The sequence below is a fragment of the Petaurus breviceps genome, unplaced genomic scaffold (assembly GCF_028583685.1).
Source record: "Petaurus breviceps papuanus isolate PSGF00001 unplaced genomic scaffold, PetGlider_PUasm1.0 551, whole genome shotgun sequence".
Taxonomy (NCBI): Eukaryota; Metazoa; Chordata; class Mammalia; order Diprotodontia; family Petauridae; genus Petaurus; species Petaurus breviceps.
In genome coordinates, this window is record NW_027186372.1 from 43,126,903 (window position 1) to 43,144,547 (window position 17,645).

At 34.6% G+C, this 17,645-nt stretch overlaps 1 protein-coding gene across 2 annotated transcripts in view; it reads right to left on the bottom strand.

Moving 5' to 3' along the window:
- Window positions 1–8,407: 8,407 nt before the first annotated feature.
- Window positions 8,408–17,645, bottom strand: part of NDFIP1 (Nedd4 family interacting protein 1) — a 64,128-nt gene continuing 54,890 nt past the window's right edge. For both annotated transcript variants that reach the window (XM_069102702.1, XM_069102703.1), the window contains exons 7-8: window positions 16,699–16,804; window positions 8,408–9,430 (exon numbers count right to left, since the gene is read on the bottom strand). In XM_069102702.1, coding sequence (XP_068958803.1) covers window positions 16,701–16,804 — 104 coding nt within the window. In that variant the 3' untranslated portion in view covers window positions 8,408–9,430; window positions 16,699–16,700. The remainder of the gene's footprint in view (window positions 9,431–16,698; window positions 16,805–17,645) is intronic.

The following is a 17,645-nucleotide window of genomic DNA, read 5'->3' on the forward strand; positions in this document are numbered from 1 at the left end:
CACACACACACACACACACACACACACACACACACACACACACACACTAATAGCCATTCCCCAAAAGATAAATGGTCAAAAGATATGAACAGTTCTCAAAAGAGAAACTGCAAAGAATTCACCTCATTAAAAAATGCTTCAGGGGCAGCTAGGTGGAGCAGTGAGTAAGAGCACCGGCCCCAGAGTCGGGAGGACCCTGGATCGGTTCCAGCCTCAGATACAACACCCACAGAAAAAAAAACTGGCTGTGTAACCTTGGGCAAGTTAACCCCAATTGTTTTAAAAAAAAATGCTTCAAATCACTAATAATAGAAATGCAAACCAAAATAATTCCAATGTTTTATCTCACACCTCAAGTTGGCAAAAAATGGTAACAATCATTGTTGGAAGTATTGTGAGAAGATAGGCACACTAACAGACACAGTGGTGGAGCTGTGGAATGGCAAACCCATTTTGGAAAGCAATTTGGAATTCTGCAAAGAAAGTGTGTCCATACACTTTGAACCAGAGACTCAATTACTGGGCTTAAACTCCAAGGAAGTTTTCAATAAGAAAAAAATTCTCATAAACTCCTAAATATTTACAGTAACACTTTTTTTTATATCTAAGAATTGTAAACAAAGTAGATGTCCATCAACTGGGGAGTGGCTAAACAAATTGTGTCATGTAAGTGTAATATAAAATTACTGTGCTGTAAGAAATGATCTATATAATGAATAAAAAGAAGCATGGAAAGAGCTATATAAACTGATGCAATGTGAAGTAAAGCCAAGAAAACAATGTACACAGTAACTACACAACAATGTAAATGGAAAGAACCATCCACTAAAAAAATTCAAAATTGAATGATCACGTAGGACTCAAATGAAGAGATATGATACCCCCAACTTACTACTTCATGTAGGTGGGAGGCCCACAAGTATTACACACTGTATATGCTTTTGGACTTTTTCAATATATCAGTTAGTCATGCTGATTTTTCCCCTCTCTAAAAAAATACTATTTGTCATATGAAATGGCTCTCAGGAGAGGGAGAGATACATGGGATACTACAGTGATAGAAGAAACAGTAAATATCAACAAAAATTTATTTTTAAAAATGTCATTGGGAAATATTTGACAAAACAGATTTTAAAAAATAAAACACAGGGGCAGCTAGGTGGCTCAGGGAATAGAGCATCAGCCCTGAAGTCAGGAGAACTTGAGTTCAAATCTGGCCTCAGACACTTAACACTTACTAGCCATGTGACCTTGGGCAAGTTGCTTAACCCCAATTGCCCTCCAAAAAGCAAAAAAATAAAATAAAACAGTCAATGTGTGGTTTAATATGTGGTTTGCTGTAGGGATCCTTATGTATGGTTGTGCTCCCCTCTCCCTTTCTATTTGATTGTTGTTCAGTCATTTCAGTTGGGTCCAACCCCACTTAGAGGTTTCTTAGCAATGATACTGCAGTGGTTTGCCATTTTCTTCTCAGCTTATTTTACAGATGAGGAAACCAAAGCAAACAGGGTGAAGTGACTTGCCTAGGCTCAAATAGTTATTGTCTGAGGCCAGATTTGAACTGAGGTCTTCCTGACTCCACCCCAGATGCTCTATCCACCGTAAACCTAGCTGACTCGAGTTTTGATACCACTGATGTAATGGACAGTGCCCTAGACTTGGAAGGCAACAGAGAGTTGCATTCTAATCCTGCTTCACTTAGTAGTTGTGTGACAAAAGGCAAGTTATATAACCATTCAGAGCCTGTTGTCTCATCCTCACATAACTTGAAAGCAAAGCCTTTAACTATTCTGGTTGACTTCCCCTAGATTCTCTCCATCTTATTGTCTTTCTTAAACTTTGGCACGCAGATCTGAGCAGAATACTCCAGATATGATCTAAACAGGGTAGAGTACAAAAGAATTATCACCTCCCAGTTTTCAGAAATTGTACTTCTCATAATCCAGACCAAGATCTTATTAGCTTTTGGGGTTGTCATAAAACAATGACTCATATTACATTTATATTTCACTATAATGCTCAGATCTTTCATACTGATGCATAATCATGTCTCTCTCATTCTTACTTGACCCCAAAAGATTTACATTTATCCATATTACACTTTATCTTCTCAGATATACCCCAATGCTCTCATCTGCCAGGAAACTTCTTGGATGCTGTCATCTAGTCTATAAAGTTATTTTTCCCAGCTTTGTAACATTTGCAAATTTGATAAGCATGTCTTCAAATCCTTGTATTGAAATCAATGATAAAAATATTAAAAGCACAGATCCTTTGAGCACTCCTCTTAAGACTTCCTGCCAACCCGACATTGAACCATTAAGGACTACTTTTGTGAGTCCAGCCACTTAACCAGTCCCAAATCTAATTTTTATTGTCCAGTCTATATTTCTCTTTATCTTTTCTACAAAAATAGCTTATTTTATCAAATGCTTTGCTAAAAATCTAGACCTACTAATTTAGTAACCACACTGAAAAAATGTTTGACTAGGCATGTTTTCCTGCTGAAGCCATACTGGCTCATTAAAGTCACAATATCCTTGTCTAGATGTTCAGTAATCATCTTTCAAAAACCTATTCTAAAATTTCCCCAGGAATCAACATCAATATTACTGGCCTATGGTTTTCAGACACTGTTTTCTTCTTTCTACTTTATAAAAAATTTTGACATTTGCCCTTTTTTCCAGTCCTGCCATACCTGTCCCATTCTCTGGGATGTTTAAAATATGGTAAATAGTTAGAAATTTTATATAACACTTAAGTTTGCAAAGTGCTTTATAAATCTCATTTGATCCTAACAACCTCATAAAGTAGGTGCTATTAGGATCTCCACTTCATAGATGAAAAAACCAAGGCTGGCAGAGGTTAAGTGATTTGTCCAATGCCACACAGCCAGCATGTGAGGCTGGATTTGAATGAATTCAGGTCTTCCTGACTCCAGGTGCAGTGTCCTACCCACTGCACCCCCTATCTGCCAAATATTTACAATGGCTCAGCAACCACATCTGCCATCTTTCAGGATTGAGGAATGAACTCACATTTTCTGGGGAACTGTTAGGGGGTAGGGGGAGGCAATGTCTGTGTTTTTTTTTACCTTCCTTGAAGTGATAATTTTTTATATGTTAATTTCAAGTTATAGTGATAAAGTCATTATCTTTATCTTTATCCACTTCCCATTTTTCCTTGTTTAGATGTCTGGAGCTATTTGAAAAGTCTTGTGTTTTCTTAATTTTGTTTCTTGTTAGAAATGTTAATGCTTAGCTTTACTCTAATTAGTTAACGATCTAACTCAACAGAGAGCCAATTCTAAAATGAGTCCCACATCATTAAACAAGCATTCCCCCTCCGCTATGATAGTTTTACGTTTTGTGTAATGCTTAGTGCTCACCACGTCTGGCACCATCCAATGCTTTTCTTAAAAGTAATCACACGATATAGGTGTGATCCTTCTAAAACTATGAACCTTTGGCTTTGTTAATCTTAAACTGCATTTTCCATGTATTTTTTTTTGTCATACTCCTCATGCCCACCTTTACACTGAAGTCAACAAGAACCAAGCTACATGTTGTACTTGATTTGGAGCAGGGGGTTTCAACACGTTTTGTGTCATAAGCTCCCTTTGCCAGTCAGGTGAAACCTACACTTGTCAGAACTGTTTTTAAATGTATAAAATATATAACGATACAAAAGAAATTAGTTATATTGAAATACTTATAAAAAGATGACTTTAAATATATGGACAAGAGGGTAAGAACACCTCATTTGAAGAATAGCAAAATATTTTATAGGATTATCTACCTTCTCATCTTTCGCAACAGATTGTTGGCAGACAAGCAACTTTCTTTGTGGTGGTCCCCTTGTTTGTACTAATCAAACTTGCAGTTTGCAGAGGAAGGCAAGATGACCAAGTGCCCTTTAAAATGTTTCTTGTTGTCTTTGGATGTACAATGAAACCAAGCTCCCCAACTGCTTTATTCACCCAAGAACCTGTAAGCCATTGTTCTGCTTACCTGTAATTTTGTCTCTGGTTTCCTTTATAGTGAGAACAAATGCAGATGTAGTTCAGTTCCTCTAATAGTGTATCATCTCACCGATCATTTTAAAAAAAAAAGTTGTTGAATTTAGAATACAATTAAATTGATGTTTGCAGTCTTGTTAATTCTTAGCACACTCTGCTTCTTTTTTGACATTTTACTAAAATCTCACTGTGGAAGCAGAAGTGGCACATAGGACCAAATACCACTTTGTATTTTGACTTGCTTCATGAGTTACCATGGGCAAACAATTCATTACCCAGTGGCCAACTTACCTGGTAATAAGTGGACATTAAATGTTTATAAAAAAGATTTTTAAGAGTATTTTAAAATGGTAGATTGACAAATTATTTCAATCAATTCACCCAGATATACCTAACTAGAATGATCCCCAGACATCTGGATCTCCAGATCCCCTGGGATCTTAGACAATTTTCTATAGTAGGCCACATCTTCACAATCACCCAGCTGAAAGGTATGGAAAATATAAGTATATACTATACTTATTGCTAGGTGATTACAAAAAGATGTTCAGTCAAAAAATATCCTGAAAGCCTTCCCTATGAGCTATCTCCCATATTAACTGCACTAAGATTCCTTGCTAGTTGCAGCAGTTAACTTTGTTCAATGTTCCTGTTATAGATAATATTCTAAAGACTAAATAGAATGGCCAGTCCCAAGCCAAATAAGGTTGTATAGATGCTTTTTTGCAACTGAAATGCTGATTACTTTGATTCCTTCAAATACTATTTTTTGATAGTGTTATTTTATATTTGATACACTTCAAACATCACTTAAGAAAATGGTCTAGAAATCCACACAGGAAAGCCAAGTAGATGAAGAATATTTGCTGCCCAGTCATTGCCCATACATGGACAACTGACTTAATTCATCAATATACTGCCCATGGCAATGCCTGGTCTCAGAATTAATTAGGCAGAAGCAAGTTCAACCTTATACTGAAATTGAGTAGCACACTCCTTATCACTGGTACTTAGATGGATGTATGATCTCATCAATTTGGGAGTTCTAGCCAACAATACACACTACCTATGTCTGCCCATCCTATGCTACATGGGATCCACCCAACATACTAGAGAACACGGTTTTCACCCAAGGATAGTAATGAAGCTGGCCATCTGCCTGTCATCCCTTACCTTCACCAAGTAACAGCCTATCTTGTCTTTCTAAAATACAATTCCTTGATGATATTCTTTACTTGTTTATCTTTGGAATTCTTCTTTGGCTTATGTGTGGCAACTTGTTCACACTTGCCATGTGTCTTTCTATGGCGTGATTCTCATCCTCACTCTTCAGAGGCAGTGAGATTCTAGGTCTTGCAATCCTGGTAAAAATATTTCTACTGCAAAGATGGTTATTTGCTCTTTTCAAAAACTTGTGAGTCTGCAACCAAATCACATCTTTTCAACATTACTTAGTAATATTTTTTCACTAAGACTATATGTCTGACAACCACGGAGCACACAATCTCAGAAGAATCAAAATTGCAGGTGACCACCAAGGGCAATAAAATGGCATATGATATAAGTAGGCCATAGCATACAACAGTGACTTGTATTAAGAAACATTATAAAAATTATCAAGGAAATGTGGGCCAATCACATAGTAAGAACAAGGTGGAGAACTTAAGTTTTGTACTAGTATCTACAAAATATGACTCAGAGAAGGTCTTTAAACCATTAGGTACAGTCTACAGAGGACTTATGGAAAGATCTATTTAAGAATGGGGAATATGCACAAGATGGCATGGATCTACTAATAAATGGCTTACTTCAAATTTAAACATATAGTGAAAATTTGCAGGAGAACTCTGTATTTAAGATCACCTCCTTAAATATCTTAATTTCTAAGTATTGATTGATTTTTGATAGAGATAATCATAAGACTGCAGAAAATTTTAAGTTATAAAATGTCATCCTTCAAGAATAGGAAGGTATACAAACTTGTCACATTCTTTTGGAAAACCTTAGTTTCTACTCCAAATTTCACTGTCCCCCAAGTCCTCCATGCAGTGTTAGTGCTCCAAAAGGGTATCTATTTGAATTTTGGGTAATTTCGAAGAGTACAACTTCCACTTGAGGTTACCTATAAAAAATACGGCTTTCTGTGGATGATGGAATCTATAGGCATATATATAGATAGATAGATAATATGTAGATAAATATATAGATGTATACAAAAGGCAAAAATAAAGACCAAGTGTATTTTTAAATGCTTATTACTAAACACCCCCAATCAATTCAGCTTTATAGAATAACACTTAAACAAGGATAAAAGAAAATGTAAAATATATTCTTACTAAAATTTCAAGGGAATTATATATAGATATAATTTAATAAACACTATTTGCTTCCCAAATTACCTCAGAAAACCTGAAGTATATATGAGAAACTTCTATAATGGCTAGAAAATAAACCCAGAAAATAATAAACAGCAAGAGGAAAACTTAAAGCTTAAACTTCTATTTTGCAAATGTCATCAACATCCATTTGTTTTTATTGAGAGCAAAAGTCATATATAAAAGTTAATACAGCCATAACTGGATTTGCAAATAACTTTATACTTTCTTTTTACCTCCACGGACTGTAATAGAAGTCATTAGAAATATTTTAAGGTAACATGATTACTGATATTAACCAGGGCCAGTATACCAAGTGATTTGTCATCCTGTACCAATCACTGAGGAAGGACAGGTCTGAGCAGTGAGGGTCAAAGGACAGTTCAGTTTTAAACATGTAAGCCCAGATGTGAAGTCCTACTGTAACCCTTCCTAGGATCCATTTCTGCTGTCTCCCATTCCAAACCTTGATACCCTGAACAAATAGGTGTATCATAGTATCTCTTCAGTTGCACCTGAATAGGTCTCTTCTGAAGCTGGCCAAGTCTTGACTTTGATTTTTTCCCCCTTCCATAACCCTTGTTATAATCATATAATACTAGCATGTGTACAAGAACAATAGGCATGGAGTCAGGTAGATACATAATGTGAGAACCAAGAATAATCCTTTCTGTTTTACTCAGGGACAGCCACAGGTTGGAAAACAATGAGAGAAAAGCAAACAAAATTTTAAGTATTAGCATATTTATCACATAACTCATTAATCTTTATATGTGCTAAGCTTTTAAATTCTGATTTCACAACAATCAATTTTCCTTACCACATGTCCCTATTTCAATTTTTCAGAGCTCACTACCTGACTTCCCCTAAAACCTTCTCTTCCCGACATGGTTTGGTGTTCCCCTACCTTACACCCCATAAAAGATGATGGTACAGTATAGTACTTTGCAAAACAGCATGAAGCTAATTCTATGTGATAATTATGTATGAGATTTAAGTCTTCAGAAGTTGTGGTGAATACTAGACTGCCACTTCACTCCAACAGTCCCACCTGCTTTTGAAAGACCAAAGCAAACTTACTATCTATGAACCCACACAAATAAACTGCTTGATGACTCAATTTCTCCTTTAAGGAAAAAAGAGGAGGCTATCTTTTCTGCAGATAAATAAAGAGAAAGGAAACTAGAAATTGTAAAAATGATATCTGAATTTGCACCTAACTTAGGTGAAATGTGGTAACCATTTTACACACACACACACACACACACACACACACTTACTTTCATTCCCTGGGATGGCAGCTCCCATCAGGAAAAATAGCTAATATTACTTAACTACTCAGGAGGAAAAGAATAGTTGAAACTACTATCCAGAAGTACTTTTAAAGACCATCCAACTCTGGGTTTCTGACAGTCTTATGAGTTACCAAATGAGTAGAAATTAAGAATGCCAAATATTCCAGTTTTCTGAATGTACAAGATCAAATAGTGTAATTACCTAGGGAATAAACACAAAAGTAGTCTTTTACTATGCGTTTATATGATTTAGTGTTCTCTATTTTGTCATGCAAGATAAATCAAACAGTATTCACTAATATATGTATATGCATACATTCATTCAAATTACTATGACCTAAACAGATTTTTGAGCACATGTATTTTTAGGAATTTAATGAATACCTGGCCATGAAAACAACTGCTTCTCTATCTATATAATCTAACACAGAATGGGAAAATAAAATGCTTAAAGGGTTGTTCATAAAATCTCCTTTCAAAATATAACTTCTGGAAAGGAAAGTAATACTCTATATAATCAGTAAGCTGGTAAAAAAAAAGTTAAACAATGGTACTATAAATCATATTAAATATCATGATGTTTCTGAACTCAAAAACTAACATCGGACATTTCCTTAATCATTTAGTAAAATATTAGAAACCAGGTACCTCAGTAATCACCAACTACATACCAAAAGTTTATATTCTAAATTAAACACTGGTCTACAGAAAAAAAAAAATTGCTACATAAGTAACATTTATTAATGTTCTGCTGTATTTACAGTTTTAACACAGTAAAACTCAAATTTGAATTACCACTCGGCAGAAGCACATCAGTCTACACTTACATTGCGCATCAATAGTTTCTGCTAACACATTATAAAAGCAAGTAATACAATTTATTAGGGATCATCTCAAAAGTCCCCAAGTCAAAACTCTTTTTTTCCCAATCCTCTAGTCTCTATTTCCAGAGATAACAAAGCAAAAATAAAATAAGAGGAATCTGTTTCATGAGAGATGTAAAGAATTATACTTACTAATTTTGTCACTTTTGTCTTTGATAATGCAACAATACCATATGTAGAGAAAATGTTTACAAAATCCCAAAGTACTAGAGAAAAAGGGCACTGTAAAATTTAGGTTACAGACTAATAATTGTATTACACCTTGCAAAAAAGAACCCTCATTCCTGACTATACCTTAAGTGAATTTTGTATTATGACTTTGCTTCCAGGTGTACACAAAACACAATTTAAGATTTATAGGTTTATTTTAAACAGTGTATACGTTATCATGTGCAGCAATGTAGTCTTAACAGTTTTCTAAACTTTTGAGAATATCCCTTCAAAATGGCCAGCATTATACATATCTTACACTGAAATATTTAATTCCAAATTCATTTTAAGATGGAGAATTAAATAAAGCAAGACTGCCCCCTACTGACTATAGGGACATAGCTCATGCTATTTTAAATGTCTACAAACAATATATAAGGCATTATTAGTACATCACAGACTTGATTGCAATAGCTTTTTCAAACATTAACCACTAATGATTCAATGATTACAGAATTCTGCATTAACTATTAAAATTTTACACCTAGAAACAAATAAAGAGAAATGATCTTCAACAGTACTTTATTTATTTTTTAAAGCAGGTGATTATTTCTTCTGTGTTTTGAGTCTTGATTCACTTCCTGCAGGTGTCCTGTTGCTTCTTGAGAGAGAATTCATAAATGCAGGAAGGCATTTGCCAGAAAACATCTGTCAGAAAAGGATATTGAATATTAAAACTATAGTTAGATTGTTATTTTGACCAAGAGAAGGATGTAGTGCACAAAAGAATGCAGGATGTTTGTAGACATAAAAAATGCACCTTAACATTGTTGTAGGATTACTATACACTGATGTCACAAGTCAACAGTTAAACATTTATTATTAAATTACATAATTTTAAAATTTAATAAAGCCTCCAGAACTGAGATTCACAGAAGGATGTGCCTGCTTTCTCTAAGGTTTTTCCCCTAAGGTTTGTGACAGGAAGTACTGTGTAGCCAAAAGTATTAAACTTAAAAGTCTAGAGAGACCTACATTTAAATCCAGTGCTCAGCAGCTGTGAGGACAGGAAAGTCACCCTCTTAGCATCAGTGGTCTCATCTGTAAAATGAGGATAATAGCTATGCTATCTACTTTATAGGGTTGTTATGAAGATTAAATTAGATGATGTATGTAAAGCAAACCTAAAATGTTAATGTCAGATATTTATTGTATTATTTTGTTCTCATCTTTTCAATGGGGTTCAGACAGAAATCTATTATTACTATTATTATTACTGACTGCTCCTGTCTTCACAACCTCATGTACAAGAGGGCCATGAAAACAGTCATTCATCCATACCACATTTAAAGAATTCTGGGAGCAATATTTTGCATCCAACACAAAAGTGTATGAGTCCTCATTCTTAAAGGTTTTCAAGCAAAGGCTGTATTGTATAAACCTTTGGTGGTTATAGCTTAGTAGCAATTCCTTTTGTGTATGGGGTATACTGGCCTGCTGCTGAAGTCCCTTTCAACTAATAAATTCTGTGATTCTGAATACTTTAGTATACTCCTAGAAATCAGACTACCTTGGTTTTGTTTTGTTTTTTAACCTCACATATACAATTTAGGGAATACTGTGACTACTATCTTTCTGGCCCAATTCTATATTACCATTAAATCAGTGGTAAGGTTTTGTTTGTTGGGTATTTCCCCCTCAAGACAAAGTAGTAACACTTTGTCATAAGGAATCGTGGCACAAAGGGGGAAAGTCAGGAGACTCAAGAATGCAAAGACCAAATTAAGTTTTATAAAAATGGCACACCTACCAAAACATGCTCTAAAGAAATAAGTTATCAAATGAAAAAATAAGGTCTAAGTGAAGTCTAGGTGAATCTCAAGATCATTTTATGAACGGGATGGAAATTTCAGGAAAAATAAGTCTCTCCCTTCCACTCCCCTTTTTAGTTTTTGAAACTTTGGTCTTAACTTAAAGACAAGAGTGGCAGATAGCATGGTATGTGAAAGAATTTGGAGTCAGAGGACCTGAGTTCAAAAGCCTAGTTCTGCCCCACTGTTTATATGACCTGAGACAAATCCCTCATTCTCTCCCTCTCTCACCATCTATAAAATAAAGTTAGAAGAGATGGTCTCTAAGATACCTCTAAGGTATCTCTTTCCAGTTCTAAATGAAGCAAATCAGAAAGGTTAACTTTGCTTATGCACATCAGAAAAGGAAGTGTAATGACATTTAGGAAAATAAACAAGTGCAAAAGACACACAGATAGAAAAATGGTAGGTTGATACTATAGACATTGCAACGAATTTTTTATTCATTCCTATTGCTGCTTAAAGTAAATTAATTTTTATCGGTTTCTCTTACTGTATATAAATTCATGAAATAAGTACTACTTTGTCACAACATTAATGTTCACTAAAGTAGGTGATATAGTCCAGATAACAACATCGGCCTTTCACATCAAAGGCTCATACTACTTCAGCTTAGGTAAATTAGGTTAGCTAGATTTCTTAAAGTCTGGATAGCCGTACAGCAAACATTAAAGAAAATTGAGACAGTCTGTCAAAGGGTGATTTCAACTACTATACTAACACCTTATGTATACTAAAAGCTACATGCTTAACTCTCAAGCTAACAAGCAAGAAACTCTTTCATATTAGCCAGGGCACAATGAAGTTTCTCCTCAACGAGGCAGAAGTGCTCATAATGAAATTAATGATAAGAAAGGCTGATCTTATGGAACATTAATATTATGTTGAATCTGTAGATCAGAGAGATCATTGTGAAAATGAAAGAATTTCTAAAGCTTTGATATACAGGCCATAAGACAAGGTATGTGGTTAGATTTCCTAACCTTCAGCAGGAAAAATAAAATTTTCTTTAGGCACTGTATGAAATGTATTTTCAGCAAGGCTTAAATGGAAATTTTAACTTTTCTACTTTAAAGTTACATATTCTAATAAATCATTCAAGCCTAGAACAAACTTTCTTTCTTAAGAAAAAAGTAAAAAAAAGGCAAAAAAGCATATATTCGTGCTTAGAAAAGACAGTTCCAAATGAAAATTACCCCCTTTAAATTCCAGAATTCTAACTGTTTTGTATGGAAATGTTTCTAAAATTATTCCATATTTTCCTGCCTTAAGTAGAGTACACTGAACATAAGTTAATCTTTTTTTTAATTAGTCAGTCATCATTATGAACATAAATTATGCTATATACTATGCTATATTACAACAATATCTACAGGGACTCAGACTGCTCTAAGTTCGTATATCTTTTTTAATATTAGTGTGGCAGAAAGAATAATGGATTTGGAATAAAGGCCTGTGTTCAAATCCCACAAGTAACTTGATCTCTCTGGGTCTGTTTGCTCATCTGTAAAATTAGGGGACTGGACCAGGTGGTCTCTAAAGCTGACCTTCCAATGACTAAATCTACGATCCTGGGATCTCAGTCTCCATGACAAATTTCACCTTCCCTTTTATTTGCTATGGGCTAAAAAGTCAATAAGAAGTTTGTTAAAATAAGAGTAAGAGTTGAGTGAAAGTCTTTCCCAGGAGTACATTTCACAAGCTATACTGTAGAGTCTGGGTGACATCAGTTTTTGCAGCTCACAAGTTTTTTTAGGTTAATGTCTTAACTATGTTCCTGAAAACTGAAAGTTACCAGATTATGTAATTTCTGTAGAAAACTTAGTGAATGGCTAAATCCTGGTCCATAAGAGCAGGTTCCATCCTCTACAATGTTACCAATGACATCTTTGTCAGAACTAACTAACCAAAATCTCAGAGCATAACACAGGAACTCCTTTGTTTAATCAATCAACAAGCATTCATTAAAAACCTACTCTGTACCAAGTACTGCTTATTCTTTTGCTCTAGAAAAATTATTCAAAAACATGTCTACTTTTGCCTTCTTTTCAAGAGTTAATATTTAAACCAATCATTTCTCTAAAAAATAGTACTTTTAACAATGTTAGAGCTTACCTTCCAATTTTATTCAATTAAATGTATTCTCTGCTACAAAGAAAGTGAATATAAGAAGTAGGAAGGCTTTCACAGAGAATTTTCTACAACTATGTCCTCATAGTCACAGCTAATTAAGAAATAGACAATAAAAGATCCTGCTATGTGTATTGCTTGTTGATTACAAAAAAGCATTTGATTCAATCAAATAATATATGCTTCAGAAGGTAGGGGAAGCACTAAGAAGGTATCTCTATAAATGTAAACTAAGAGATAGCCTGCTTAATGATACAGCTTGCTTAATAATACGTTAAAAGTAGACATCAAGCAAGAATTTTAAAAGGAGACATATTTACCAAAAATGTTTGTTTTGAATCATGAATACAAACAAAAGAGGTGTCCCTACAGACAGTTAGATTCTCTAGCTGCTCAAACTGAAGATGATATTGTGCTTATTATACTTCAGAGCCCTTAAACACTGTAGGTTATCATCAATAAGATCCCAAAACCCTCAAAGTGAGTGGTTTTGCAATCTAATCTAACACAAGAGAAACCAAGTGATGAAGGCGTATTGCCCAGATTTTAACACTTAGACAGATGACATTATACTGGGTGAGGCCCTCAGGACAACTTTGCTTAATGATACTGTAAGAATAGACAACATGCTGACAGATGCTGTGATAGGTCCAGAGCTCAATAGGAGATGAGAAAGGATCACATTTTGAGAAAAACATATAGCTGTTTCAATGATCCCAAGTTGTTCCCTGACATCAGTGCACACACCTTTTACCAGCAATGTTCTATTGATATACTCTGTGACTACACATCATGGACACCACAATCTCAAAAAAAATAATATCTCAGGTGACCCAAAGAACAATGGAAAGGCTCAGAGTTGATGTAAAAAGGATGAAATAATTTCCAATGATAAAGTACATTTGGTGGGGCATAAAACACATCATGGAGGAAGCATATTATCTGAAAGTAGGTAGATTGATCATGTGTGGAGAGCAAGGAGGAACATATTCCAAGTTCAGCACTAGTATGTACAGAATATTAATAAGGAACCAACGGAAAGCCTACAATATTGTGGCTGGATCCTCTATAGAAAATATAAGGGAAGATGTGTTCAAGAATAACATAGATTAGAAGGCATAGATGAATTATAACATACCACAGATAAGACCATAAAAACACTAAGTCCAATATAGTTAGGATGCAATTTTAAACGTGTGATTTCGCCTATCCCTTCAATGGGTAAAGAAAAATCAATTCTGTGGTATAACACAGCTGTTCAGGCTTCTAAGGCTTACAAATAGATTTCCAAAGGCTATTTTCGCTTTAACCATTCAAATTTTATATCTCTAAATATTCCAGGAAGCACAGAATTACATTTACCAAAGGATTATTTGGTGTAGTTGTTACTTTTACAAAAAGAAACAATTAAATGCAATATATTATCCTCAATGGAAGTCTATCCTACAATTCTGAGAAAGTTGCTAGGAATGTAGTTATTCTTAAAAAATATTCTGGACTACTGCTGATTATAAAATTTAAATAGTAAATCTATCTTGAAGAATCTTGTTTTCCAAAGACTTTCTCTAGTTCAAATCATAACCATGCAGTACAACAAATTTAGAAATTAAGCATCTCCACTGAAAAACCTCATCAAGAATTTCATAAAAAGTTACTAATTAACAAAAATAGAATTTAGAGAAATGTCTCATCAAAGCTACTCTTCACAGAGAAAAAGAAAATGAAGTCAACCCAAATTTCCCCATTACCTGGATACCCAACAATATACAATTTGTTGTAACTAAGCAGATGGAGGAATATAATTATCTGGTAAGCATTGAATGAAGACTAAATGTTTCTTCTAACCAAACAATCAAGAGAAAAGAAAGAAGATTGGCTCAGACCATTTAAACAAATAGAGTAAAACTGTTACTAAGCACCTGATGAGACAGACTTCTGAGAGTTAGTTTTTCAGTAATGTTCTAAGTTTTAAGTAGAGGATAAACAGGACAAAATGGTGCAAAACTAGCATTAAAGCTAATTTTAGAAGCTATCATCATAGCTGCAGAATCTATGGAAGAAAAAAATATTCTCCTGCTATTCTGGGTAACAAATGGATTAAGAGATATTTTCATAATTTCTAGAATGTTTTAGACCCTCATTTTTTTTTTTAAGCAATTGGGGTTAAGTAACTTGCTCAAGGTTACATGGCCAGTTATTTCTGAGTGTGGTGCTAAGTATCTGAGCCGGGATTCGATCCCCAGGTCATCCCGACACTGGGGCCGATGTTCTTGCTGAGCCACCTAGCCGCCCCTAAGCAATTGGGGGTTAAGTAACTTGCTCAAGGTTACACGGTCAGGTGTTTCTGGGTGGGTGCTAAGTGTCTGAGCTGGGATTCGATCCCCAGGTCATCCCGACACTGGAGCCGGTGCTCTTACTCACTGTGCTACCTGGCTGCCCCTTAGACCCTCATTCTTACCCTCAAGGGAACAGAACTGTAAACTCAAAGGTAAAAAGGGTTAAAGCATCCAAAAGGCTAAGAATTAAACTTAGAGTTGAAAGAACTAAAATACTACCATGAAAAAAAACAGAATAAAAGGTACATTACTGGTTTTAAAACCTATGCCAGTGATTCAACAGTATCTACTTGTGTACATTAAGTTTAATTCAAGAAATGCTAAGTTTTTTAAGCATGTAACAAAGAGCTTACTAAGTTTTCTCAGAGTGACTTTACAGACTATTCAACAGTGGTTACTCATCTATCCATGAACATTTCCTAGCAATAAAATTTAAGCACTCCCTTGAAAAGACAGCTTTAACTATAATGTGAACTCTAGCTTCTTTGTATGATTTTTCATAAAAAGTGACTCTAATAGATATTCCTTCCTATATAGGTACCTGAACATATATACCTTTTTTTTTTTTTTAAAGCTTTTTGGAAGGGGAAGGCAGGGCAATTGGAATTAAGTGACTTGGCCAAGGTCACATGGCTAATAAATGTGATCAAGTGTCTGAGACTGGATTTGAACTCAGGTCCTCCTGACTCCAGGGCAAGTGCTCTATTCACTGTGCCACCTAGCCACCCCTGAACATATAACCATGCTTTCATTTATAACTTTGCTATAACCATGCTTTCATTTAAAAGAAAAAGATAAATTCTTAACAAGTAAGCAAAATAACTGAATATTTTTTCTCCCCAGCATGACCAAATGGCTGTATAGCCTAAAAATAAATCAAAAGGGCTCCCAGGTCTGCTTAGGTACAGTTAGAAAAAAGGTCTTAGTTTGACAGAAGCTGGGAACTACATACATATATATTTATACTTATATATGTACATAGATACATACATATATATATATATATATATATATATATATATATATACACACACACAAATAGAAACAGCTAGACAGAGAGAACAAGTGGAAAGGGCATTTGGCCTGGAATGAAATAAGGTGCAGACTAAGGACTCTGGACTTGTTTGGGGTCCAAGAAAAAAGGACCTTGGACAGAAACTAAATCACATTCATGAGATGTGAGATCGAGGAATTCTATCTCAAAGGATTTCATTGAGACATCCTTTAAGTTGGACTCTGTATCTTCTGTGTGTACATATAATAGTCTACCTGTATATATTTTCTACTCCCACTACAAACAGTAAAGAAATTTTTATGGCAATATAGAAAATTGGCTTGATAATGTATTACAACCATGAGGAATTACCATGAAAAGGTGAATATGAGTTAATTAGTGGGGAAATATGTTCACATTCCCTAAAGTCTTAATTGCAACAAAGAGGTCCAAATTCTTGGGTATCTGCTACAAAGGCATGGGAGCCTACTGCATTCTACTGTAAAGTCTTAAAATATGACAGTTCTAAGACACATGCCAAAATTAATTTAGGTATTTCATTTAGATGTAGCTCAAAAAACTAAAAGAAATGTGCAATAAAAATACATATACTAGGAATATGACTTAGAAACAAAACTTTAATACCTTTAGTAAATAAAGAGAACTCTGGTCCTGGGGAGGGTTGAAAAAGTATCTGGCATCTTGCGAACCTTTGCATAATTGATAAATCCTCTGAGAAACAGGAGAAAACCTAAAAAGATTTTGTTTTAAATACAAAATTTCATCACTACTGCAAAGAACTTAAGCTCAATAGGAATAAAACCCAAACACAATTTCAAAAATCACTACATAAATCCATCTTCTCCTCCAAATATATTTTGTGATGGCCTCCAAATATATTTTGTGATGGCCACATACCAGAAATGCCATCCTGAAATAGGAATAATCTGTAACTATCTCTGCTAAAAGACATCAAATTATAGAAATTTTTCCATAATATTTCCAAAGTAGTTTCCTCATATAATTTCTATTAATTAATAAGACCAAAGGAGCCTGGGGCCAATTTTCATAGGTTCTTTTTATATGTACCCAAGAGAGATAGGGATATCAATGAACTGGCCTAAATGGGCACATAAAGAAAAAAACAGAAGTGGTATCATTATTTATATCTGGCAGTTCAGTTGAGATTCATAAAAATAGCTTCTTAAGCTTCAAAAAATATTCTGAGAGTTAACCACTAAAGATGAATGATAAGAAATTTACAGGTTTTTAAGAATTATATTTACCATTTTCCATAGCATTTTTCTGGTGACCAGTCATTATCATTTCTGATCTTTCCTGACTACAGTATATTAATACTCTCCACTAGATGGCAGGATTCCTTTATCTACAAAGCCGTTTTGAGCCCATTTTCTCACCATCTTTTACAAAAGGGTGAGGAATGAATAAAATCACCACAGGGCAGAGATTTGGGGCTCTTGTTTTGTTTTGTTTTGCTTTTCACAACCTTAGATATACATACATATACACACATAAAGCAAAGAAATCAGAAAACTGTCAACGTCCAACTGACCCCCCAAAAGTGATTCAAA